This window comes from Pongo pygmaeus, chromosome X (genome assembly GCF_028885625.2).
Source record: "Pongo pygmaeus isolate AG05252 chromosome X, NHGRI_mPonPyg2-v2.0_pri, whole genome shotgun sequence".
NCBI lineage: Eukaryota > Metazoa > Chordata > Mammalia > Primates > Hominidae > Pongo > Pongo pygmaeus.
This window is the reverse complement of record NC_072396.2, coordinates 95,315,891-95,340,793: the sequence shown is the minus strand read 5'-3', so window position 1 is coordinate 95,340,793 and position 24,903 is coordinate 95,315,891. Positions and strand designations below refer to the sequence as shown.

The 24,903-nt window shown below is 35.3% G+C and overlaps 2 protein-coding genes and 1 long non-coding RNA gene across 3 annotated transcripts; 1 reads left to right on the top strand and 2 right to left on the bottom strand.

The window, feature by feature from the left end:
• Positions 1-1,941: 1,941 nt before the first annotated feature.
• On the bottom strand, positions 1,942-6,683 carry PABPC5 (poly(A) binding protein cytoplasmic 5). Its single transcript, XM_054473077.2, has 2 exons — positions 6,579-6,683; positions 1,942-6,038 (listed from the first exon to the last, which is right to left on the bottom strand). Exon 2 carries the CDS (start codon positions 5,893-5,895, stop codon positions 4,747-4,749), a length of 1,149 nt encoding a protein of 382 aa, XP_054329052.1. The 5' UTR covers positions 5,896-6,038; positions 6,579-6,683; the 3' UTR covers positions 1,942-4,746.
• Positions 6,457-23,609, top strand: LOC134738996 (uncharacterized). Its single transcript, XR_010125350.1, has 3 exons — positions 6,457-6,650; positions 22,512-22,599; positions 22,990-23,609. It is a non-coding gene; the product is annotated as an uncharacterized LOC134738996 (long non-coding RNA).
• On the bottom strand, positions 18,875-19,765 carry LOC129024140 (TSC22 domain family protein 3-like). The gene is made up of 3 exons (XM_054471059.1): positions 19,730-19,765; positions 19,258-19,343; positions 18,875-19,133 (listed from the first exon to the last, which is right to left on the bottom strand). Exons 1-3 carry the CDS (start codon positions 19,763-19,765, stop codon positions 18,875-18,877), a joined length of 381 nt encoding a protein of 126 aa, XP_054327034.1.
• Positions 23,610-24,903: the final 1,294 nt, after the last annotated feature.

The following is a 24,903-nucleotide window of genomic DNA, read 5'->3' as shown; positions in this document are numbered from 1 at the left end:
AATTGAATACAAACGGTTTGTGATGTTTTATCTTCAATTAAGTATCAAAATAGGCAGAATTTTAATGCCTTTACAGTATTAATTTATATTTCTAACATTTAAATTACTATTTATTTCTGTACATCCTTTCTTTTAATTATTCTTGACTTAATTTGCAACTCTCCTATTTTTTTAAATTCAGCAATAAACAAGGAAACAAATTATTCATCCTGACTTGAGTTGCTTTGTAATCATCTTTAATGTAATAAAACTGTCCTCTGAGACAAAAAGACTAAAGTAGGTTCTTATTTCTTTATTTATAAATATTAATATATGATAGATTTTTGTGCAACAAGACCGTTTACTGATATATTCTGGGCTTCCTGAGACACTGAAAAAGAAATATTTGTAAATTCCTCTCTGTATTTGTTTTATTCAGGGATTTAGTCTGCTCAATATCCTCAAAGAGAGGTTACTTAAAAAAAAGTTGGCTGGCATTCTGTGTTAATTCGCTTAAATTACTTTTTAAAATACTGTTTTGTAAAGTCCTTGATTTTTCAAAAGCATAATTTATCCTTTTAGAAGTTTCAATTCAATCACAAAAGGATGTAAAATTATTTAGTTTACATTATAGAAGACTTATTTTTTCATACAAAAGATTCCAACACTTGTGTTTCACTTACTCTAAAACAGAGCCAGTCATGCCATACAATATCAGCACTCATCCCTTATCAGAACTCCTTATCTCTCTTAAGCACTAAATATTTTTTTTAAATAAATAAACTGTGAAGTTCCCAAATTTTGATGAGAAATTTAGTGAGTAGACTGATGTGTTTTTCTACCAAATGGGAGCTATTTTGAAGTTGACTGCGACTTTTGAGGGTGAAAGTATTTGGAGTTAGTTTTTTAAAGTTTTATAAGAATGATATCTTCAGTATTGGTACTTTGAATTCGTCAAAGCTATATTTTTTCATATTTCCAATGGTAGCTAGATGATTTTTAAATACTTACTATGATTCCCTGGAACCAAGAGGGATACATTAACTCTCATGAGGCTTCAAGGAATCATTTGTTAAGTTACATTTCATGGGCAGTAAATAAAACCCTAAAATATGTACGAATTAATTCCCTTCAAATGAGCGTGCTCTTGTATCTCAGGGATTACTGTGGTCATATGGTTCGATTCAGGAGTAAGACTTTGTGAAATAGCATTGGTCTCGATGGAGCACCCCATTAACTTATAAAAAGTGTTGCTCTACAAATAGACTGTTTGATTTAAGTTATACCAATTATTAGAAGCTTTGTCTGTTGAAGACAGGCTCATCAATCAAGTATTAAACACAAAAATAATGAAAAAAAGATCGTGAGAAGAGGGAAAACATTGAGAAAACCTTTACACTGTAAGCACTAGTGTATGTAACCAACAGCACTATGTATAAGCACCAGTCTGTGTAACCAATCATTTCTCAATTATTTCTTCATAGAATGGGCCTTAATACAAATGGCTTATTCTGGAATAACTCATTTCTTTTGTCAAATATTGAGGGAACTGAAAAGCAAACAAATGGAGGGATATAATTCAGATTATGAATTCATTCATTCCACAAATACTTGTGGAATGCCTACTATATTCCAGGTATTGTCATAAGTGCTGAAAAAACTTGTTTTATCTATCTGCAATCATATATTGATACATGTCTAATTATTCCCTTAAATTAGGCCACTTATTTATAGGGAAGAGGGTATTCACTCCATTCCTGTCTCCCCTTAAAAAAATATAGTAACCTTTTTCCACTGGGCTAAAAATATGACTTACATGTGTAATACTTTATTTTTCTCCTTAACCATTATTACTAGATAGGCAGCAGCATGTGGCAACTTCTTGTACAAAAAAGCCTCCTCAAAATAACCTTGACTATGATGGCTTGCAATTACAAAACAATATTTTTAGTTTTCTTCTCCTTGGGTACATTTAAAGTTTGTACAAGTGATTGTTTTGAAAAGCTAAACAGAACAAAACAAAATTTGTACTAAATGGTGCATTCTCAACCTAACTGTTTAATTCGTACTAATTATCTTGTGCTAAAAGAAATGATGAGCAAAAGTACAGGATTGAAAAACTACCCTGGTGTTTACATTCAAATAGAGAATATCTTTCCTTTATGTTTTTGCTTTGATTTTCACCAACGGAATTTACGGTTTACAACAGTTTATCAAAGACCTAAACATACATATTTTATCTGTTCTTAGGCATATTTTAATTTCTTCTTTTCTTTATACTGGCTAGCTTTTGAAAAATAGCAATAGTTTAAATACATTGTTCCAAAAATATATTAAATGCTTTTATTTGATAATTTTTACATTATAGATACCTGTCTAGATTTATATTGAATCAAAGCATTTGTAAAGAATGCAGGCTAACACTGATACTTCAGGTTTATAAATTTAACTGAAAACTGGTAATGGGTAAAAACAAATGGAGAGTATATATGATCAATAATTACCAATATAAACATTTTAAATTGTATTTGTAGTTTCATAGTTTTCATATATGTTAATAATCACAATAATGTAAAGCTAGTTGGCTCAGAAAAATAAAAAATAATATTCGCTTTTAGTTTTCCATTTGTCAATCTAAATGCAGAATATATCTTGAAAGTATTCCAAAATTTTGATACATATATCAATATGATGTGCACATATTTTTTATCAGATTTAAGCTTTTACATAGTATAGAAATTTTTTTGCAGTCAGTAATTAATAACGGTTTTAAGCAAGTGATGTTCATCACGGCATTGTTTACGCATGTAAAAATGTTAAAAATCATATAAATTAGATTCAATAGCAAACTGTTTAGATAAATTATAATATGTCAACACAAGGGAATACTATGCAGTCACTAAGATGATGATAGAGATTGATATTTATTGTCATGAAAAGATGATTATGGTTCAGTTTAAAATTAAAAATACAGAACAGTACATATAGTGTGGATTTTTGGTCAAAATGTTTGTGTATACATAGGAAAAAATATGAAAAGATATTTACACATTGAAAATATTAATTGTGGTATTTCTGAACTGTGGAAATTTTCCTTCCTTCTGCGTTGTGTACATTTTTTACAATGAGCATGTGTTATGTTTATAATCAATATAAACAGTGATTTCCATTTTGAAAATATTTGCAAATGAATAAACCTGTAATTTGTAGATAAACAAATACATAGAAACAGCTTATTGTCATTATTTTATGGTCAAAGAGCTAACAAAAGTGTTAACAAAATTATATATTTACATTTTACTATGTACGAAAATGAAGATTTGTATATAAGGTAATACAACTGACAGTAGAGACAAAACATATTCTAATGTTGAATCTGTGGCATAAGTGAATCATATTATAAAAAAGTAATTATTTAAATTTTACATAAATTAGGTATTTTCTTCTTCCTAAAAGGACTTGAACTGGTATATATTTTTAAAAAGGTAATACAAAAAATAGAAAAATAAGTGTAATATGAATGGAAGGCAGGCAATGAGGAGAACAGGAAACTGCAAATGAAATGTAGAGAATCTCCAATTTAGAAATTACAGGCTAATAAATGTAACGGCAATATTGAACAAAACATTTTTTTAAAATTTTCAAGCAGCCAAGACATAAAGAAAACCATATTGGTTTCACAGTTCTCGTATAATGGCTGGAGGCATATGACTTAATCCAAGAGACAATCTATTCCTTACCTTTGAAACACCTGTGAATATTATCAAAAGGACACGCTCAATAATTTACAAGAGATAACAAGTTTAATAGAAGGTGTTCTTCGAAGAAGTTTTTCAACATCATTCTGTGGAGTATTGCCTTTTATATTGACAGTTGATAAAACCCGAAGGTAAAATATTAAATTATTTATAGGTAAAGGCAATTCAGCACAGTTATTCATCTTTCTTGTTAATTTAACCTGATCCAAGTATATGTACTAAGGGATTTAGAAAAATGAATGGTAGGACTGGTACTGCAAGTATCCTCACATACCAAATCTCTTAGGAAAGGTTTTTAAGATGCAATTCCTACTTTAAATAGCCACTGCCTAAAGTGTTAATTTTCTCAGTGACTAATTGAGAAAACACCAATATGCTTACTTCTTTGGGCAAGAAGTTAATACGACCACTCCCAACATTTAGTCAAAAGTACTATCAAGTCTGTAGCATGTTCACAACATATTAAAAAATGAAACAAGAATACAAATAAAGAAAATAAAATACATTTCACATTTTTTTGAAAATAACATTCATTTTTGCGTAATAATTTTAAGTGAAATTACGCAGATGTTAATTGGATCACATATGTTTTCCCCTGCTGTACGGACTTCTCAAAAAGCAAGTTAGAACTTTTCACTGTGATAGATTCAGAAGAACCATGTTGACAATATTTTCATGAAAAAAATAGAGTATTACTGAAATAAGAAGGGAAATACACTCAATCAATTGCCTCACCTTGACTGTTCAGGAAAAAAAAGTGGAGGAATACACTTTATTCTACAGATTTCTAAGGATATTACATCAAAAAAGTACAAAATGACAATTTTACAATTAGAAATTATGTTCTATTCTAAAATGAACAAAGTTTTCTAGTTTCGCATTTTTTTCAAAAGAAAGAATTCACTTAAAAAAAAAACTTGTGAATTAGCATAAAATAACCCCTTATCACAAAGGAGCCCAAACTAAGGAGGCACCAACTAAGGCTGAAACAAACTAAGCATTCTTATTCTCAGCACCTGCGCCTGGCCTGGCCCAGGGTGACATGCAGGGGCTTGGAGCCCACTATGCGGCCATTCATCTCATCCACTGCTTTGGTAGCCTCTTCAAAAGAGGAAAAGCAGACCACACCAAATCCTTTGCCTTGCCCCACTTCCATCATCACTTTGGCCCGACTAATTGACCCAAAGGAAGAAAATTCCTCCTTCAGTTTTTCATCATTGATTGTCTCATCCAAGTTCTTAATATAGATAGGCACCCCTGGGGGCCGACTTTTTTCTTTTAACCTCAGCCGTTCAAATCTCCGCCTCAACTCAGCCAGGCGTTCAATTTTCTTCTGTGCTCGCCCTACATAGAGGACTTTTCCATCGATGGACTTTCCATGCAAGTCTAGCACAGCCTTTTGGGCAGCCTCGTGTGTCTCATATCTCACAAATCCAAAGCCTTTAGATTTCCCACTGGCATCTCTTATTACTTTAACACTCTCAGTTGGCCCATATTCACAGAAAAGTTCCTTCAGTTTTTCGTCATCTATGTCGTCTCCAATGTTTTTAACGAAAACATTGGTGAAAGTTGCTCTATCCCTGGTTCTGACCTCAGCCGCCCGCTCTTCTGGGAATTTGAATCTGCCAACATACACCTGGCGGTTGTTGAGCCGCACTCCATTCATGTGCCAGATGGCTCTATTGGCAGCGGCCAGGCTGTCAAAGTGCACATAGGCATAACCCTTAGAGCCGTTGTCATCGCATACGACTTTGCAGGACAGAATGTTCCCAAAAGCAGAAAATAAGTAAAACAGGGCCCTATTGTCTATGGATTTGTCCAGGTTTTTGATGAATATATTTCCCACTCCAGACTTTCTTAAGCGGTCATCTGGCTGAGACCACATAAGGCGGAATGGTTTTCCATTAATCAAATCAAAATTCATGGTGTTCAAGGCCCACTCTGCATCCGCGGGAAAGCGGAAGTTAACATACCCATAGCCCAGGGGGCTGCGGGTCACCGGATCACGGCAGATTCGGGTGAATCGCAGAGGGCCAGCAGGCCTGAACTTCTTATAGAGCATGTCCTCGGTGACATCTGGGTCCAAGTCACCCACGTACAGAGCGGCCTTGAGATACTTCTTTTTCTTGCCAGCAGGATTAGGCTCCCCGCTCCCCATCTCTCTGAGCACTGGGAGGAGGTTCTCTTTGAAGAGAAAAAAGGCTGCTTTCTCTAAGCTATGGGCCAAACAGCTGTTCACGAACAGAAAAAGCCAAGGCAGGCAAAAGGAAGCTAAAAGCAGACTCAGAATCACTGTCGAGGCTGAGAAAATGAAGTTCAGAAACAGCTGGTCAGCAGGCTCAGAACAAACACATCAGACAAAAAGGCGCCCCAAATACGAATCTATTCTCCCTGCGGGGACTTAAAATTGTCACCCGTTTAGATTTAAAATCAGTTTCAAAAGCCAGTACCAGAAACGTAATTTTCCTGTCCCCGTGAAATTGTGAGAAGCCACCAAGCAGCTGGCTGGTTCCCCACAACTAGCATTGCAGACAGAGGCCTCCCGACCCGTTTTCTGCATAAATATAGGCCTAGAGCTCCTGTTGGTTTAAAATGATATCAACAAGGGCAGGGACCGAGCGCGTATTCCTCCGCCGGCTGCCTGGCCAGTCTCGGGCTGGCTAGCCTTTCGCTAAGGCCTCTCCGCACTCAGCGTCTGCGAAAGGGTACACTAGACACTTGGTGCGATGAGACCGGCAGGCAGGCTGCAGGCAGCGGATAGGACACAGAGACAGACAGACAGACACACGCGCGGGGGATCGAAGACCGCCCAGATACCCAAGATGCCCACTGGGTACGGACCGAGTGAGGCGCGGTGATTTCAGCAGCCTGAGGCTCGAGGCAGGTCCGGAGAGACTGACTGGCAAACGCGCAGTGAGTGGGTCAGCTCTGACGCGAGGCGGGTCTGGCCAGATGCGGGGCGGAGTCAGCGAAGAAGGGCAGATGCGCGGCGGGCGGTCCCAGCGCAGACCGATGGGCTGGGGTTTCTCTCCGCAGGACAGTCCAACGGAGGGACCAAGAGCCAGTAGCAGTGATAGGGAGGGGGGACAGGCGGGGCGCGAGAAACCCGGAACCGTGCTAAGTAACTTCCCGCTTCCTCTGTACCAAGATTAAAAAAAAAGAAAGAGAGAGAGAGAGAGAAAGAGAGAGAGAGAGAAGGAGAGAAAGAAAAATCTAAGATGGCTTTTAGATGTTTCTTATATTTTAAATGTTATTGATTATTTAAAATACTACATTTAAGCCGAACATCTAAAAATCACATAAGAAGATGACGACCTGGGCAAAAATAATAAGTTTTAAAAAACTAATTATCAAAATCATTTAAGCTTAGGGAAAAGGATAGGTTGCATACTTTCCTGAGTGCATTGGAAAGTCAAAGTTTACAAATGTCCTGGGCTCCCAATCCAGTGCTAAAGGATCACAGGGTCAAGTAGAACACAGGACCATGTTGCCTTTGGCTTTTAGCCTTACTTTATTAATCTCCAACATAATGGTAATATTTTCCTCAGGTGGTAGGCAAAGAGATCTTTTCTCTGATCCCATAATACTCAGGTTTTAATGATTGGAGAGCCATATAATGGCTTTTGATGGTGTTTAGTGCCACAAAACGTTGAAACTGTTGAGCTGCCGCGAAAATTACAGTTACAAAATCTCAGTTAAAGAGATAAAAGCCACAGAATCAATACAAAATATGTAAGTAATATTTATAGATGAAATAAACATGTTAAGATATATGCACTTTACACAATTATGAATTTCAGCATGAGTTGTCAACTTGAAACCCTTGCAGGAAACAGTGCCATCAGACTGGACTCAACTCAGCGGTTTCTCAACAATATCTCTCTTCAGAGTATTTGAGAAACCCTTTTGGAGAGAAATTTTGACCGTGTTTTCAGAAATTCACTGGTATCTAGCATGCGCAAACAACACTTCAAGAAGCTCCTTCCACAATTCCTACCCCTACAGAAAAATCCAAACAAAACATCTATCACTACTCTTAGGCTGGATAAGATCCTGGGAAAAAAAGATTGTAAGAGAAGGACATTACCTTAGTGGGTGTTTTCCTAATAAGTCCTCAGAATAAGAGGCTAAATTAAGGTATTCATTCACTTTATACATTTTACAGTGTCTATTAGACTGTAGAGTTGACATTAAACCTCATTATTTACTCAAAAACTTGGTAATTTTCTTTACTATTTTTTTTTTGCTTTCTAGTATTCTTGGTTAATTAAGACATGGAGATTTTGAGAAAAGGCAAATATGAACAATGATATTATAGACTAATAAATGGGTTTTACAGTGTGACCAGAGTGACCAACATGTGGAAACACTTGTGAACATCTGCTTAGTTTATTGCATTTTGAATATATTTTTATAAACATATTTTCTTTTATGCATAATTAACAATGGGTTAGAATTCTAGTCTGTTTTGGACTTTTCTCATTTTTAAAATTGCCTTATTGAAAATAGTAAAATAACAACATAAATCCAATTTCCACAATGTCATCATTGATTCAAATCAATATTTTCATCTGTTCCTGTAACCAACTAAATGTTGTCCATATTCAAATTTATTTGTACATATTTTCTCTAAGATTATAGTTAGAATTGATTTATTAAAATACACGTTTTCAAAATAATCACTTCTCTACACTTTCCACTTCCATTCAACATAGTACTGGAAACCTTAGGCAGAGCAATTAGGCAAGAGAAGGAAATAAAAGCATCAAAATCAGAAAGAAAAAAGTAAATTAATCTTTGTTTGCAGATGGCATAATCTTATCTGTAGAAAACCCTAAAGTCTAATATTTTTAAAATCTCCATACTATCCAAACTGATCAATATAATCCCTATCAAAAGCCCAATGGCATTTTTTTTTTTTTACAGAGATAGAAAAAACAACCTAAAATTCATTTGGAGCCACAAAAAACCCTGAATAACCAAAGCAATCTGAGAAAGAAGAAAAAAGCTGGAGACACCATTCTTCCTGATTTCAAAACATGTTACAAAGCTACAGTAATTACAACACTGTAGCACTGTCGTAAAAAACAGACATATAGGCCAATGAGGCAGAATAAAGAGCCCAGAAATAAACCCACACATGTACAGTTAACTGGTCTTTGACAAAGGTGCCAAGAAAACACAATGAAGAAAGGATTGTCTCTTTCACAAATAGTGTTAAAAACTTGGATATACGTAAAATTGGATCCTTATCTTACACTGTACACAAAAATCAATTCAAAATACAGACTTTCAACCTGATCCGAAACTATAAAATTTTAGAAGAAAACAGGGTAAGAGCTTCCTGACATTGGTCTTACCAATGACTTCTTGTATATGACACCAAAACACAAGCAAAAAAAAAAGAGTATAGAAAAAGACTACATCAAATTAAAAGGCTTCTGCACAGCAAAATAAACAATCAACAGTGTAAAGGCAGCTTACAGAATGGGAGAAAATTTTTGTAAAACAAGTATTTGATAAGGGGTTATCATCCCCAAAATAAAAGGAACTTTTACAACTTAATAGCAAAAACAAACAAACAAACAATTTGAATAGTCATCTCTCAAAAGAAGGAATATAAATGGCTAATGGGTAAATGAAAAGATGCTCAACATCATAATCATCATTGAAATGCAAATCAATCCCTTAATGAGATGTCACCTCGCATCTGTTGAGATGGCTATTATAAAAATCAAAACATAACAAATGTTGGCCAGTATGTGGAAGAATTGGAATCCATTACCTTTGGTGGGAATGTAAAGTGGTACAACTGCTATGGTAAACAGTATGGAGGTTCTTCAAAAACTTAAAAGTAGAAATTCCATATGAAGCAGCAATCCTACTAGGATTGCTAAATCCTTACAAGGTAACATGTAACTTTACTCCTGCAATCTGCCAACATTCATGCTCTCTACCCCTCCCCACACACAACTAATTCAGTTAATATGTATCCAAGTTCTACTGGATAGTAGTCACATATATTTAGGTATATATCCAAAGTAATTGAAATCAGAATCTCAGAGATATTTGCACTGCCGAGTTAATTACAGCATTATTTACCATAACTAAGTCTTGCAAATGACATAAATGTCCATTGATGGTTGAATGCATAAAGAAACTGTGGTATAAACATACAATGGAATATTATTCAGCCTAAAAAAAAAAGAAATCCTGCAGCGTGTGGCAACAGGGATGGGATGGAGCTCAAGAACATTATGTGAAGTGAAATAAGCCAATCACGGAACGGCAAATAGTGCATGATTCCATGTCAATGACATATTTAGAATAGTTAGACTCATAGAAACAGAGAGTAGAGTGGTGGTTGGGAGTGACTGCTGGAGGGGAACTGGGGAATTCAGTGGATATAAAGTTTTGGTTGCACAAGATGAACAAGTTCCAGAGATCTGCTGTACAACATTGTGCCTATATTTAAAAATACTGTATTGTGCTCTTAAAAAGTTTGTTAGAAGGATCGATCGCATGTTAAGTGTTCGTAGTACAATTTTTTTAAAAAATCATTCAACTGTGAAGAAATATGAGTATTAAAAAACATAATAAAAATAATATAACAACTTTAAATATATTTTGAGTTAGTTTGCCATCTCCTCAGGGTGATTTTTTATTTTAAAATATTTAATTGACAAAGATTGCATATATTCAAGATGTACAATGTGATGATTTGCTATATGTATGCATTGTATAATGATGACTAAAATCAGATTGATTAACACATCTTAGAGTGCCCTTTTAATTAGATACTATTAGTTTAAAATAAATACTTAGAATAGTACATGTGAATTTATGCAATTACTATGTATTCAGAATCCAGTGTATTTAGAGTTTTATATATAATTAAGCTATTTTCTGTTATGATACATTGAAACAAGGTAGGCGAGCGTTGCCTACTTAGCAGATAGTCTCAGACAAATTTCTGTTTCCTTGCTAGTGCTTGTTAACTGAACACATGTCTCATATAGGGAAAATATATGTTTAGCACATTCTCTGATTAGAAATCTTGATTTGTAGTCCTTTCACTTGACCTAGAAGAATAAATAAAAGAATAATAATTTTAAAAGATGTGAACATTATGCTTTATTTTAAATTTTAAAATTGTTGTAAAATACATGTAACAAAAATTACCATCTTAATGATTTTTAAGTGTTTAAGCGGTATTAGGAACATTCATATTGTTGTGCAACCATCACCATTATCTATCTCCAGAACTCTTTTTATCTTGTTAAATTGAAACTCTATACCTATTAACCTGTGCTTTTAGATGACATTTAAAATATATTAAACCATTTCTTTATCGTTGGACATTAAAGCTGCTTTTAGTTATTTTAGTATTATAACAAACAATGCTATAATAAACATCCACATTACATAATTTTATATATTATTGATTCTATTTCTATTAACTAGATTCTCAGAAGTGGGGATTGCACAATTAAATGGTATGTATATTATGAAATGTTATTATATACTGTCAGACTTGTTTCAAATATGCTGTAGCAATTTATCTATTTTGCCAAAAACATGAAAAATTGGAGGAACTTGGAATTTCTAGCAAAATAGAAATTACCAAATTTCATTGAAAGGAAAAAAGAACAATAGCCTTAGAAAAAATTACAGAACGATTACACATATGCTACTAAAAAAACAAACAGGAACAGGTGATTTTATAGTTGAGTACTGTTACATAACCTTTGAGAAAACATAAGGCATGGTGGCTCACTCCTGCAATCCCAGCACTTTGGGAGGCCGAGGCAGAAGAATTGCTTGAGCCCAGGAGTTCAACAGCAGCCTGTTCAACATGGAAAGACCCCAGCTAATTAAACTATTAGCTGGGTGTGATGGCAGGCACCTGCGTTAGCAGCTACTCAGTGAAGTGAGAGTATCGCTTGAGCCCAGGAGGCGGAGGCTGCAGCAGGCCATGTTCATGCCACTACACTCCAGCCTAGGCAACAGAGCGAGACCCTGTCTCAAAAAAAAAAAAAAAAAAAAGAAAGAAAATACATGTACAGCCAATGGCATTCCAACCATAAAAATGCATATTCAACCATAAAAGCTCCTGAATCATTTTTATAACATTATCTCTGAGCGAGTAGTCACATAAACTTAGCCCATGTTTTCAAAGCAGACTAATGTATATATTCATGGTCAGTCCATTTACCAGTAGAACCTGGATATATATGGACTCAATTAGGTGTGTGCGGGGCAGGGTAGAGAGTGTGAGAGTTGCAGATTGCAGGAGAAGGTTACACGTTAGCTTGTAAGGATTAAGAAAGGAATATGTGGCAGGAAGCTAATTGAAGACTTCTGGTTTAGAACATCAAAGCAAACCAAACCATCTTCCAAATACTGACCATCATATATTAACATTTTGTCCTCATTTGTGGAATGTCCTTTCAAAAATATAAAACATGGAGAACACTTCTCCGCAAATGAGGAAAAGTTAAAATTGTGACAAGCAGATGATTGAGGAAAAGCCTCTGCCTTTCCTTACATAAAACTGCGGATGTAAAACAATACATTATTGTTTAATCAATATCAATGGAAAAATCGTAGAGTTTCTTTCTCTTAAAGCATCCTGTGTCCCCAAATCTCTGCCTTGTGTTTATGAACATACTAATAAGGCAATTCCTGTGAAAGCTGATGGGACTCCCCTTTTATAGTTCTCAGTCATCCACATTAATCCACATAATAGAAAACAGGAACTGTGTACCCATTTTCTTCTGAGAGTGATCATTATTTGTCTGCTTTTTTACATATAGCAGTAGTTATATCAATTGCACATTATATTTAAAGGGTAAAATATCTTCATTTTCCATTTGGTCTTTTAATTCCTTAGTACTTCTCCTTTGCCACTGTCTAAAATATGCTCTTAAAAAAGTTTTTTTATTATAAAATTTCCTTTCCATATATTTCGTTTTGGGGGTGAGGTGGCATAAAAATATTTTACCCTTATAAAATGTAATGAATATTTCTACTATTATTTTACTAATATTATACCTTTACTTCCTTACTTTGTCCTTTAAACCTAATTCCTGTGCAATATCAGAGAGTGTAAATGACAATACTAGAATCTGACAATGTGAAAACTCAAAGAAACTCCAAGGCTTAAAGTTAACTAATGCATCTGATCCGAGAAGAAACACACATTCTAATTACTTTGATTTTTCTCAATAAAGAATCATCAGTAATACTTACCTTTGGTTTATATTATAATCAAAATAAGTATTTGTTGACTTGGAGCAATACTTAAGCTCTAGCACATTTCCATTAGAAATACAGTTTAAAAATTTATATATACATATTATATATATATTTCTCCAAATATGTTGAATTTATTTGGGAATTCGAAATGAAGTTTATAACCTGAGATGCACAGCTATGCCAAGTCATGCATGCTCAATTTGAAGAGGCAGAGTAAAGGGAAGCCGATATTGGCAAAAAAATAAGTTCACATAAGTTGCTTGGAAATAGAGTTCATTGGTTTTGGAGAATCAAAGACAGAGTTGGCGTAAGTTCATTGGTGGAAACGTCATTACTGGAAAGGTGTTCTTTTAAGAGCATCTTATATGAATTATTACAGTATTGAAGAAATAATTTCTTTGAGGGTTATTTTATTTTTTAAAACTTTTTGTTTCCATAGGTTTTTGGGGAACAGGTGGTATTTGGTTACATGAGTAAGTTCTTTAGTGGTGATTTGTGAGATTTTGCTGCAGCCATCACCCCGGAGGTATGCACTGAACACAATGTAGCCTTTTAGCTCTCACCTGCCTCCCACCCTTTCCCCAGAGTCCCCAAAGTCCATTGTATCATTCTTATGCCTTTGCATCCTGATAGCTTAGCTCCCACTTATGAGTGAGAACATGCGATGTTTACTTTTCCATTCCTGAGTTACTTCACTTAGCATAATAGTCTCCAGTTCTATCCAGGTTGCTGCAAATGTCATTAATTCATTTCTTTTTATGGCTGAGTAGTATTCCATCATATAGATATATACGTGTGTGTGTGTGTGTGTGTGTGTGTGTGGCACAATATCTTTATCCACTTGTTGATTGTTGGGCATTTGGGCTGGTTCCATATTTTTGCAATTGTAAATTGTGCTGCTATAAACATGCATGTGCAAGTATCTTTTTCATATAATGACTTCTTTTCCTCTGGGCAGATACCCAGTAGTGGGATTGCTGGATCAAATGGTAGTTCTACTTTTAATTCTTTAAGGAATCTCCACACTGTTTTCCATGGTGGTTGTACTAGTTTACATTCCCACCAGCAATGTAGAAGTGTTCCCACTTCACTGCGTCCATGCCAATGTCTATTATTTTTCGATTTTTTCATTATGGCCATTCTTGCAGGAGTAAGGTGGTGTCACATTGTGGTTTTGATTTGCATTTCCTTGGTCATTAGTGATACTGAGCATGTTTTCATATGTTTGTTGGCCATTTGTATATCTTCTTTTGAGAATTGTCTGTTTATATCTTTAGGGACTTTTTGATGGGATGGTTTGTTTTTTTTTTCTTGCTGATTTGAGTTCCTTGTAGATTGTGGATATTAGTCCTTTGTTGGATGTATAGATTGTGAAGATTTTCTCCTACTCTGTGGGTTGTCTGTTTACTCTGCTGACTGGTCCTTTTGCTGTGCAGAAACCATTCTAGACATTGGCTTAGGCAAAGACTTCATGACCAAGAACTCAAAAGCAAATGCAACAAAGACAAAGATAAATAGGTAGGAATTAATATTAAAATTAGATTTAAATTTAAATAGAAGGGACAAATCTGCCTCAAAAAATCAAAGGATATAAGAGGTCCTGGTATAGTTACTGTTGATTGAAATGTCCTGATTGTGGCTCAAATTTTTTATCCTTATTTCTTTTCATGGTTGTTAAAGTCTGAATTCTAGACTTTGGTTGCTGAAATAGCCTTGAAACTGATTTACTATTAAGACAAAAAAATCATTCATTAATAATGTGGGGACATTTGTTTTGGTTAATTTGTTGACGTACTTGTGGCTCCAATAATACTGAAATAACCTTTAAAATGTTTGGATACATTATTTATCAACTTAAGTGAGCTCTCTGTTTCAGTTTGACTGCTAGGTATTTCACGTTTGCTTCAACTCTCCCCCCACCCCACCAACACGACATGTATTTTTCTTCACATGATTGTTTACAAATCTTATTTCATTTTCATGACACAATATATGATGATATTAAGGTGCATTTTAAGATCTATTTGATCATTTTAAGATCTATTTGCAGTCCCCTTACTTATATAAAGTATATTTATTAAGGGAACCCTATGTGTCAGGCACTATGCTTGGCCTAGGGGATAGAATGTTGAACAAGATAGACATGGTCTCTGCTATACATAGTAGCTTTTACATTCTAGAGGGGGGAATATAATTTAAAAAAAACATAAGAAATAAGTGAATTTTAATTTATGACATGCTTACAGGAAGCGTGGTGCTGGCATGTGCTCAGTTTTTAGGGAGACCTCAGGCAGCTTTTATTCAAGGTGGAAGGTGAAATAGGAGCAGACACTTCTCATGGTGATAACAGGTACAAGGTGAGGGCGGGGTGCCACACTTTTCAACAACCAGATCTTGCAACTCAACAATTAAGATTGAGGAGGCAGAATAAAAATGGAAGATAAAAATCAAAAGAAAGAAGGACAATGAATAGAAAACAGTAAAAAATGTTGCAGATATTAACCAAATTATATCAGTAATCACCTTAAATATCAATTATCTAAATACAGCAATTAAAAGACAGAGACTGTCAGAGTGGATTATAAAGGACCCAACTGTGTGTTGTCTTAAAAAAAAAAAAACTATTTTCAATATAAAGACACATCTAGATTAAAAGTAAAGGGATAAAGAAAGTGAGTGGCTATATCAATTCCAGAGAGAGTAGACTCCAGAGCAAGAATAACTGTCAAGGATAAAGAAGACTGTTACCTAGTGATAAAAAAGTCAATTATTCAAAGAGACATAATAATATTTAATGAATGTGTCTAAAAACAGAGTGTCAATATAGATGTGGCAAAGCTAATAGAAATGCAAGTAAAACAATACTAATCTACTATTATATTGGAATACTTCACACCCCTCAGTCAGAAATGAACAGATCCAGCGAGAAGATTATCAGGAAAGATACAGTTGAACTTAACAACATTATCAATCAATTGGATCTAATAGACACCTATAGTATATTTTACCCAGCAACAGGAGAAAACACATTATCCTCAAGCTTACACGAATTCAGCAAGATAGACCTTATTCTAGGCCACAAAACACACTAAACCAAATTTAAAAGAATATAAATTATACAATGTGTGCTCTCAGAGCACAATGGAAATAATTAGAAACCAACAACAGAAAGATAGCCGGAAAACCACAAAATACATAAAGATTAAGCAACACACTAATAAGTAAGACACAAGGCTACGAAAAAGTCTCAAGAGAAATTTAAAAATACTTTGAACTAAATGAAAACGACAATACAACTTATCAAAAATCATGTGATGCCACAAAACTAGTGCTTACAAGGAAATCTATGGCAGTGAATTAATATGAATTTATATATTAAAAAGAAGAAAGATCTGAAATGAGTAATCTAAGCTTCCACCTTATGAAACTAGAAAAAGACCAAATTGAATCCAAAGTAAGCAGAAGAAATAATATAACACATATTTACAATAAATGCAACTCTAGTTTCAAATAACACTATGCCACTTTGGAAGCAGTACAAGTACCCTCTAATGAAGTATTGCTAATTTCTCCTTCCCATTCCTCTATAATAACTGTCATTCATTTAACTTATCTATAGCTATAATAATTGTATACATTGTTGCTATTATTATTTTGAACAAACTTATTTGTTAGATCATTAAAAATAAGAAATATGTTTTATTTTACCTTCATTTATTCATTTACTAATGTTCTCATTTTCTTTATTTAGGTCCAAGTTTCTGACCTATGTGATTTTCCTTATCTTTAAATAAATATTTTTAACCTTTCTTGCCAGGTAGTCTTACTGGCAGCAATTGCATCAATTTTTGTTTGTCTGGAAGAGTCTTTATTTGTCCTTCACTTTTGAAAATTAATTTGGCTAGATGGATAATTTGAGTTGGTGGGTTGTTTTCAAGACTTTAAATATTTTATTGTACTTTCTTGTTGTTAGCAGTTTTTTTTTCAGAAAAAAAAGAGGAAAGTTTATTGAAATTTCAAGCTACATTTGAAAAATCAAAACCCAAATCCTGGAAACATACATCAGGATAATGTGTCAGAAACTATCACACACTCCCTGTATTGGTCCTTTCTCATGCTGCTATGAAGAAATACCGGAGACTTCATTTATGGAGAAAAGAGGTTTTAACTGGCTCACAGTTCCACATGGCTGGGAAAATGCCTCAGGAAACTTACAGTCATGGTGGAAGTCATCTCTTCACAGGGCAGCAAGAGAGAGAATGAGTGCCAAGTGGAGGGGGAAGCACTTTATAAAACCATCAGATCTCGTGAGAACTCACTCACTATCACCAGAACAGCATAGGGAAAACCATCCCCATGATTCAATTATCTTCACCTGGTCCCGCCCTTGACACGGGGATTATTACAATTCAAGGTGAGATTTGGGTAGGGACACAGAGCCAAAGTATATCACTCTCCTACAGACAAGCTCCCTGTGTACACCTCCCAGGCTCCATTTGATTAAAGCCATTCCCTTGTCCATCCCTCATCCACAGTAGGACGCTCTCCTTCTTTTCATTTGTAAGTTTTCCACATAATTATTTATTTATTTTTAAATAATTAAAAATAATTTAAATGACACTGTGAAGTGCAAACTGGTCCGTTAACCCCATTCTATGAAGTCAGCACCAGTGAATGGTGGGTATGGCATTCAAATGACTTCATGTGTCTTCAGTGGACAGCTGGGGAAAGGATTGCAGCAGTAAGGCATCTGTGGCTGCATTCAGAGACTGGCACCCTCTCTGCCTTTACTTACGAGTCTTACTTAACCTAAAGGAGAAACTGCATCAATATGGTAAATGAACACAGTCAAAAGACTTAGCCTTAAGAGATAAGGTACCAGTCAATACTCCCAAAGCTGTTTAGGCCCTTCAATGTGTAGGTGGATGAGTGTATGTATATATCACTACACCAAGATACAGATCTAGCCCTATGGGGGTGTGTGTGTTTGTGTGTGTGTGTGTGCATGCATTTGTGACTTTAAGAAAATCTATGCCAATACTAACCAAGCAGAACTTTGTAAGCAGTTATCCTAAAGCTGTAATCTCACACTGCACTGTGTACAAAACCATGCTTTATACCATATTAACCAACAGAAGGCTGACTTGGCTCAATCTGTCCCATCTGTGTCCTCTGCTTTCACAAAGCAGAGGACAAAAGGGAGGCTGCCTCTGCTTAAAACACAAGTGACTTATTCCTAGGAACAGTTATTGTCAGGTGAAGTCATTGAAGATGTCCATGGAATAAGAAACAGGCCCCTTATACTTTCTGGAGCAAACTGGTATCACATCTCAAATTACCCTTCCTCTTTGCCAGTTGCAACTAAGTTTCCCAGTCCCTGGGAGGCCCCTGGGTGCAGTAGCATCAGAGGCTCACTGGCTTGGAGTTACTAGACCCCATGCAAATCAGCCTCCACAGATCTACTCTTTGTTGGGGATCTGTCACTATAGTGGACCCAGGTGGCCATGTCCTTTTTTCTTTTCTTTTTTTTTCTTTTTTCTTTTTTTTTTTTTTTTTGACGGAGTCTTGTTCTGTCGCCCAGGCTGGAGTGCAATGGCACAATCTCAGCTCACTGCAGCCTCCACCTACCAGGTTCAAGCAATTCTCATGCCTCAGCCTCCTGAGTAGCTGGTATTACAGGCGTGTGCTACCACGCCCAGCTAATTTTTGTAGTTTTTTTAGTAGAGACGGGGTTTCACCAAGTTGGCCAAGCTGGTGGTTCTGTCCTCAGTGTGAGCAAAGCCACTGAAGTTATTTTACCTAGTTCTTTCCAGTTTGTTTTTGTCTCCCCAAGCATCATCTCATGAGAAGTTTACACCTTGCATAGCTGGTGTAACCACTTACACTGCAGAACCACCAAGGGCCTCAGGCACTTGGGATTCTGGAGCTTGCTCTTTAGGGCTCAGACCAGACTGGAACTTCTCCAGCTGCTCTGGGCTCACCAGGGTTTTCAAGAGGGTGTTCTTGCACTCCAGCTGGGAGTTCATCTCCATCAGCTCTAGTATCTGCTCCTTCAGAATCTCCACCTTTTCTCTCACAGCATGCATCAGATGATTCTTCATCACATCCAGGGATCCGTAGCCTGCTCTATCTTGTTGTCTACGGCCACCATGCTGGCTCTGGAGGCACTGACTTCAAAGCTAGCTAGGAATTCCTTCTGGGCTGGGAAGCTTGCAGCCTTCTCCAAAGCAGTGCATGGTGGACAGCCAGAAGCCTGCCCCACCCTGCACAGCCCTGCACAGCCCAGTCCACCTTCCCTCTGATTCTGGCTACCTCTGTGGCTGCAGCAGCTGGTTCTGACAGCACAGGCTGCAATTTAAAAAAAGAAGTCCAATATAATTCTTATCCTTGTTGCTTTCTAGTTACGGTATTTTTGTCCCTTATGACCTTTTTCAAGATTCTTTCTGTCTTTGATTTTCTTTATATAATTTTCGCAGGTGTAGACTTTTTGACATTTATACTGCTCTGTGTGCTTCGAAATTCCTGTAACTGTGGTTCGTGTCTGACATTAATCCTAGTAGATTCTCAGTCATTATTGCTTCAAGTATTTCTCCTGTTCCTTTCTCGTTTTCTTCTTTTCCCAGTATTCTCATTACATATATGTTATACCCTTTGTAGTAATCTCACATTTCTGTTCCATTTTTTTTTTCTGTATTTTTGTTCTTTGCATTTCAGTTTGTGAAATTTCTATTCACGTTATCTTCCAGTTCACTGTTTCCTTCATGGGCCATGTTCAATTTGCTAATGAGCCTGTCAAAGGTATTCTTCTTTTTTGTTACAGTGTTTTTTATTTCTAGCATTTCTTTGTATTCTTTCTTAAAATTTCCATCTCATGACTTACATTATCCATCTGTTCTTGCGTGTTGACTTTTTTTTCATTAGAATATTTGGATTATTAAATCAGTTATTTTTAATTTTCTACCAGATAATCTTCAAATCTGTGTCATATCTGAATCCAGATCTTATATTTGCTCTGTCTCTTCAAATTGTATGGTCTTTTACTATCCTTTATAATTTTTTGTTGGAAGGAAGTCATGATCTATTGGATAACTGTGGTACATAGGTCTTTACTGATATATTGCTAGAATGTGGGTGGAAGGAGAATCATTATATTGCCCTATGGTTTGACCTCAGCCTTTTAGTGAGCCTGTTTCCCTGAGCTATGACCTTTGTAAGTGCTTCTCATCTTTCCTCCACCACCTAGGTGATGCAGGGAGTCCAGATATTGCTGGAGTTGAATATTTTCCTTCCAGGTGGGTTAGCCTCTGGTAAAACCCCAGTGGATACAGCTTTGACGAAATAGTCCTTCTTGAGGGCAGGCCTTGTGAAAAACTGAATGCTCTCAGAGTATTTCCTAATGGCTACTTTTCCTCTCCTCCTGCTGAAATAACTAAGACATTTTTCTCTGATGTTCACTGTGAGAACCTAGTTATCTCTTGGCAGTAAAACTCACAAAAATGTGAAAGCATCTCTAAGACTACCCCCACCTTGGAGCTTTTAACTCTCAAACTTTTTTCACACAAATCTTCCAGAAATGTATTAATTATTGTTTAGATTTTTCTACTCTGGATTGGTTAACATGGGGATTTCTGTGTGTGCATTTCTTCTTCAATAAGTTGTTATTCTATCTGCTTATCTTCCTCTCCAATTTTGGGGACAGTGGTTTGCCCTGTGCCCTGGGTTCTCTGATGAATCAATAATATGGTGTTGATTTTCAGTTTGTTCAGCTTTTGTTGTTGTTGTTGGACAGGACTGTTGACCTCCACATTCTTTACATGATGAGCTGGAAACTGGAAATTCCCTTTATGAACATTTCAAGTGGGAAAGTTTTCTGGGAACTTTTTGTCTCTGTATTGACATGTTAGTAATTCTTTTTTTTGAGCTGGAGTTTCGTTCTTGTCGCCCAGGCTGGAGTGCAGTGGCACAATCTTGGCTCACTGCGACCTCTGCCTCCCAGGTTCAAGCAATTCTCCTGCCTCAGCCTCCCTAGTAGATGGGATTACAAGCGCTTGCCACCATACCTGGTTAATTTTTGTGTTTTTAGTAGAGACAGCGTTTCTCCATGTTGGTCAGGCTTGTCTCGAACTCCTGACCTTAGATGATCTGCCTGCCTCGGCCTCCCAAAGTGCTAGGATTACAGGCGTGAACCACCGCATTCAGCAGTAATTCTTATAACAAGATTTTCTGTCATTTATGAGTGGAAGCTGGCATGATGTTAGTCCTTGGGAGAAATTACTAGTCCTGTGCATCTTGAGTCAGAATAAAAGTTCAATTCAGAGAAAAAAACCTAACTATATAAAAACAGTGAACTAGGTAAAGACAAATACCAAAGTGATAAGTTTAGTTGTTTATCCAACAAGTTGCCTTTTATCATGTTGACAGCTATAGTATTTTTGTTTTTGTGGTTGGAAAACTGGAGTATCAATTAAGATGCTTTCAGCCACATGTATTAGAATACCAGACTAAAATGGAATTAAACCCTAGAGGTTTATTACTTTCACATAAAGAATACCAGAGAGAGATGGTTCAGGTGTTGGTTAAGTGGCTTTTTTTATTCTCTCAGGCTTCCCCTTGAGGGATCTCATCCTCACATACTTATAACTGAAGCCCCAGGAATCTCATGCTGACAGACTATATTTGATTCAGGCAAGGGCAAGGCAGAACGTTTGCCTAGTTTGTCACTCCTAATCATGGAAGAAAACCTTTCTCTGAAGTCACATCCCAGCACAGAAGATTTCTTCTTGGATTCTATTGGCCCCAGTTGGTTTTCAGGCTCAAACCCTAGTGAAGAATCAGATATAAACATTAGGGCACCAAAAAAATCCAGGATGTTTATGTCTGTTTCTGAGAAAGAATATGAGAATAGTGTTTATAATATTATTTTTTAGAATAAAATGGCCTATTAAGAAAAAATATTTTACTTCTACATGAAATTTAGCATTTCAACATTGACGTTGCTTATTATATGCATATTGTAAATGTATCCATCAAATGTTAAGCTTTTCTCATATAATTTAATTTTTATCTGCTACCAATTCTTCAATACGTGAAGAAGAGAACTATCTTAACCATGAATTTTTTGTTGAGTTAATTTCTTAGTTTAAACTGTTATCACTTGTGAAATTTATAACTACAGAAGAGCAGTATGTGAGAGACAGAGTAAAAATAGACATGTGAAGTCTGTTATATTCGATCTAGCCGTAACATGATTATTTTGCAATGAAAGGTATAGTTCTGAATTTACTGGAACTACTTAATTCTTTTCCGTTGTAATTCAGGATAATAAACTACTTGAAAACATATGATGAAACTGAAGCACATAGTTCCTTTTTTACTTTAATAAGTGGATTCAGGTTAATTGCTTTTATTTTATATTGAAATGAATAGTTTGGTTAGGTCAGAGCTTAATAAAACATGTGAATGAATTTACGTGGTATAAAATCATATTTTTCTTATTTTTTTTCTGATGTGTTTCAGATAGAGTGATTAACCATCCCTGTTAATGTGGAACAGAGAGGTTTCCTGGGATACTGGACTTCCAGTGGTAAAAGTTGGAAAGTCTAAGGTAAGCCCAGAGGAATTGATCACTCTAGCTTCAGAGTGTCTTAAAGCTTGGAAGTGTGTATTTTGGATTAGAATTCATGAATGAATTTTAGGCAGTTGGCAAATAAATGTATTTCATGTGGAGTCATCTTTCTGTCATCCTTAATATAAAACTCTTTGTTTTCTAATTTGGCTTTCTTAGTAAATTATTTGGCTTCTTTAACAGTTTCTGTAGTCACATCTTATTATTCTTTTGGTCTTTGCCTCTCATTTAAAAATAATTCTGATAATAATTAAGTTACAACATAGTATATAATATTTATTAAAAGTGTGGACTTTGTGAGAAGCATAACTTAGAAACAGAATCCATTGACTGTGAGTTTAACATATTGCATTGTGTTTTCATCTACAGCTGGCTGGCAAAATGTAACAATGGGAAAGAAGAAAACTCTAGGAAGAAACTTCAACAGTAAAATGAAACGTCTGTTTAGAGTTTAATATTTATTTAATAAAATATCCCCCCAGATCCACAATATTTTACTGGCAAAATTAGTCCTGACCCTTCCTAAAACTGTTTGACAATGAGAAGTTTCTGGTAATGCATAGTAGTATGTTTTAAGATAATATTTAGCTAGTGGCACCTTGCACCTCCTGTTATAATTAAGGTATTTTTTGTGTTAAATACATAATTTTAAAATGTTTGCTATGATAAATATAATGTTCTGCTACAGGTTTTCTATGGAAAGTCTTCAGCATTGACTACATTGAGAATTCTTGGAAAATATGTTTCAAATTTAAAAAAACTTAATGTACTCAAAGTTTTTGAGTAACACTTCTTTTACTTATATTATAGCTACTTAGTGTGGGTCTTTTATTTGCTTTCAATTTATTTATTTATTTAACAAATATTCACTATGGGCCAAGCACTATAATAGTAAACAAGTGATAGTGATGTACAAAACAAACACATTCCCTGTTTTCCATGGTGGTTTTCAAAGTCTTTTTATAAAATAAAACAATATTTCTCTGCCTTTCAGTGCTAGTTATTTCAAATCCTTTTAGAAATTAGATAAGGTGTAATCAAATAATAAATTTTAGTTGAATTAGATTAAAGTTAATTTATGCAAAGCTTCTCACATAATTATTGTACTGGTGGGAAGAATTTTTAAGCCAGCTGAGGTTAACTGTGCAATCAATTCCCATGAAGATAACAAAAGGTAATTGGACTCTGAGTAGTTGAACAAAACTAAGTTATAATGCAAGTTATGTTTTCATCTATATATGAACCTCATATTTAGTCACTTCCAAGAGAAACTGCTGTGGGGTCATTGATGGTTCCTCTTCTTCTTTACCATTCATGGACTACCCAATACCTATGTCCTTTTTTTTTTAATGGACTGCAGCCTGGGACATACTCCCAAGTTTCCTTGGGAGCGCTCCTTCCTATGTCTTAATTAAATTTATTTCTACTTCTTAATACATTTTCTATCATTTTTTCTATCTTTGTATTAGCTCAGATACTTATAATCTCTCACACGGTTTAGTGGAGCATTCATATATTTAGTCTTCTTACCTCCAGGATTCTCTGTTCTCATCCCATCATTTACATTGGCACAAGAATACTCTAAATGTAGTCTAAATAGAATTATTTGTTTACAGAATAGAATGTAAATGTAAAATTTGTAGACTAGAATCTAAAAGTAAAATGTAAATACAATTTTGTTCCTCTCTTGCTTGAACATCTTCTATGGCTCCAGATATTTTCACTATAAGGATAAATTAGTCATTGCAAACAAAGTCCTTCATGACCTGATCAGTTAACCTTGTTTGCTTCATTCCCCACTGCTCTTTACCACATACCATATACAATTGCTTTATTGAAATAGTCTCTTCACCATTCATGCCATTTTCATGTCATACACTTTTATACTTCTGTGTTGTTCCCACTGTCTAGCATGTCTTTCTCTGTTTTTCTACCTTATCAACTCCTACTCACTTTTCAGTATTCCTTCTCTGAAACATACTGTTATTTCCTGATAGAGATAGTCTCATTCCCTCATTTGATTTCCCATAGCATATTACACAAATGTTTACTATGGAACTTGCCACATTTCATCATCACTTTACCTATCTTTCCAAATCTGCTACTGGTTTTTTAAGACCAGACACTAAGTCTTAAGAAACTTTGAAACTCCATCCCCTATCATAGAGATTAGCTAGTTAACTATCTAGTTAATATATGTCTTGCACTAATACTGCCTTAGTGTCTAAGACATAGCAATATGTCTTTCTTTTTTTTTTTTTTTTCACTTACAAACAATGAACA

Bases quoted from the DNA above. Each gene is read 5' to 3' on its own strand.
- PABPC5 (XM_054473077.2), bottom strand. From the start codon at position 5,895: ATGGGGAGCGGGGAGCCTAATCCTGCTGGCAAGAAAAAGAAGTATCTC.
- LOC129024140 (XM_054471059.1), bottom strand. From the start codon at position 19,765: ATGGCCCATGAAGGAAACAGTGAACTGGAAGATAAC. The intron at 19,344-19,729 runs GTGAATAGAAAT...TTTAAATTGCAG, and splicing joins ACAGTGAACTGGAAGATAAC to CCTGTGCTGTCAGAACCAGC. The intron at 19,134-19,257 runs GTGGGGCAGGCT...TGGTGGCCGTAG, and splicing joins GCTGTGCAGGGCTGTGCAGG to ACAACAAGATAGAGCAGGCT.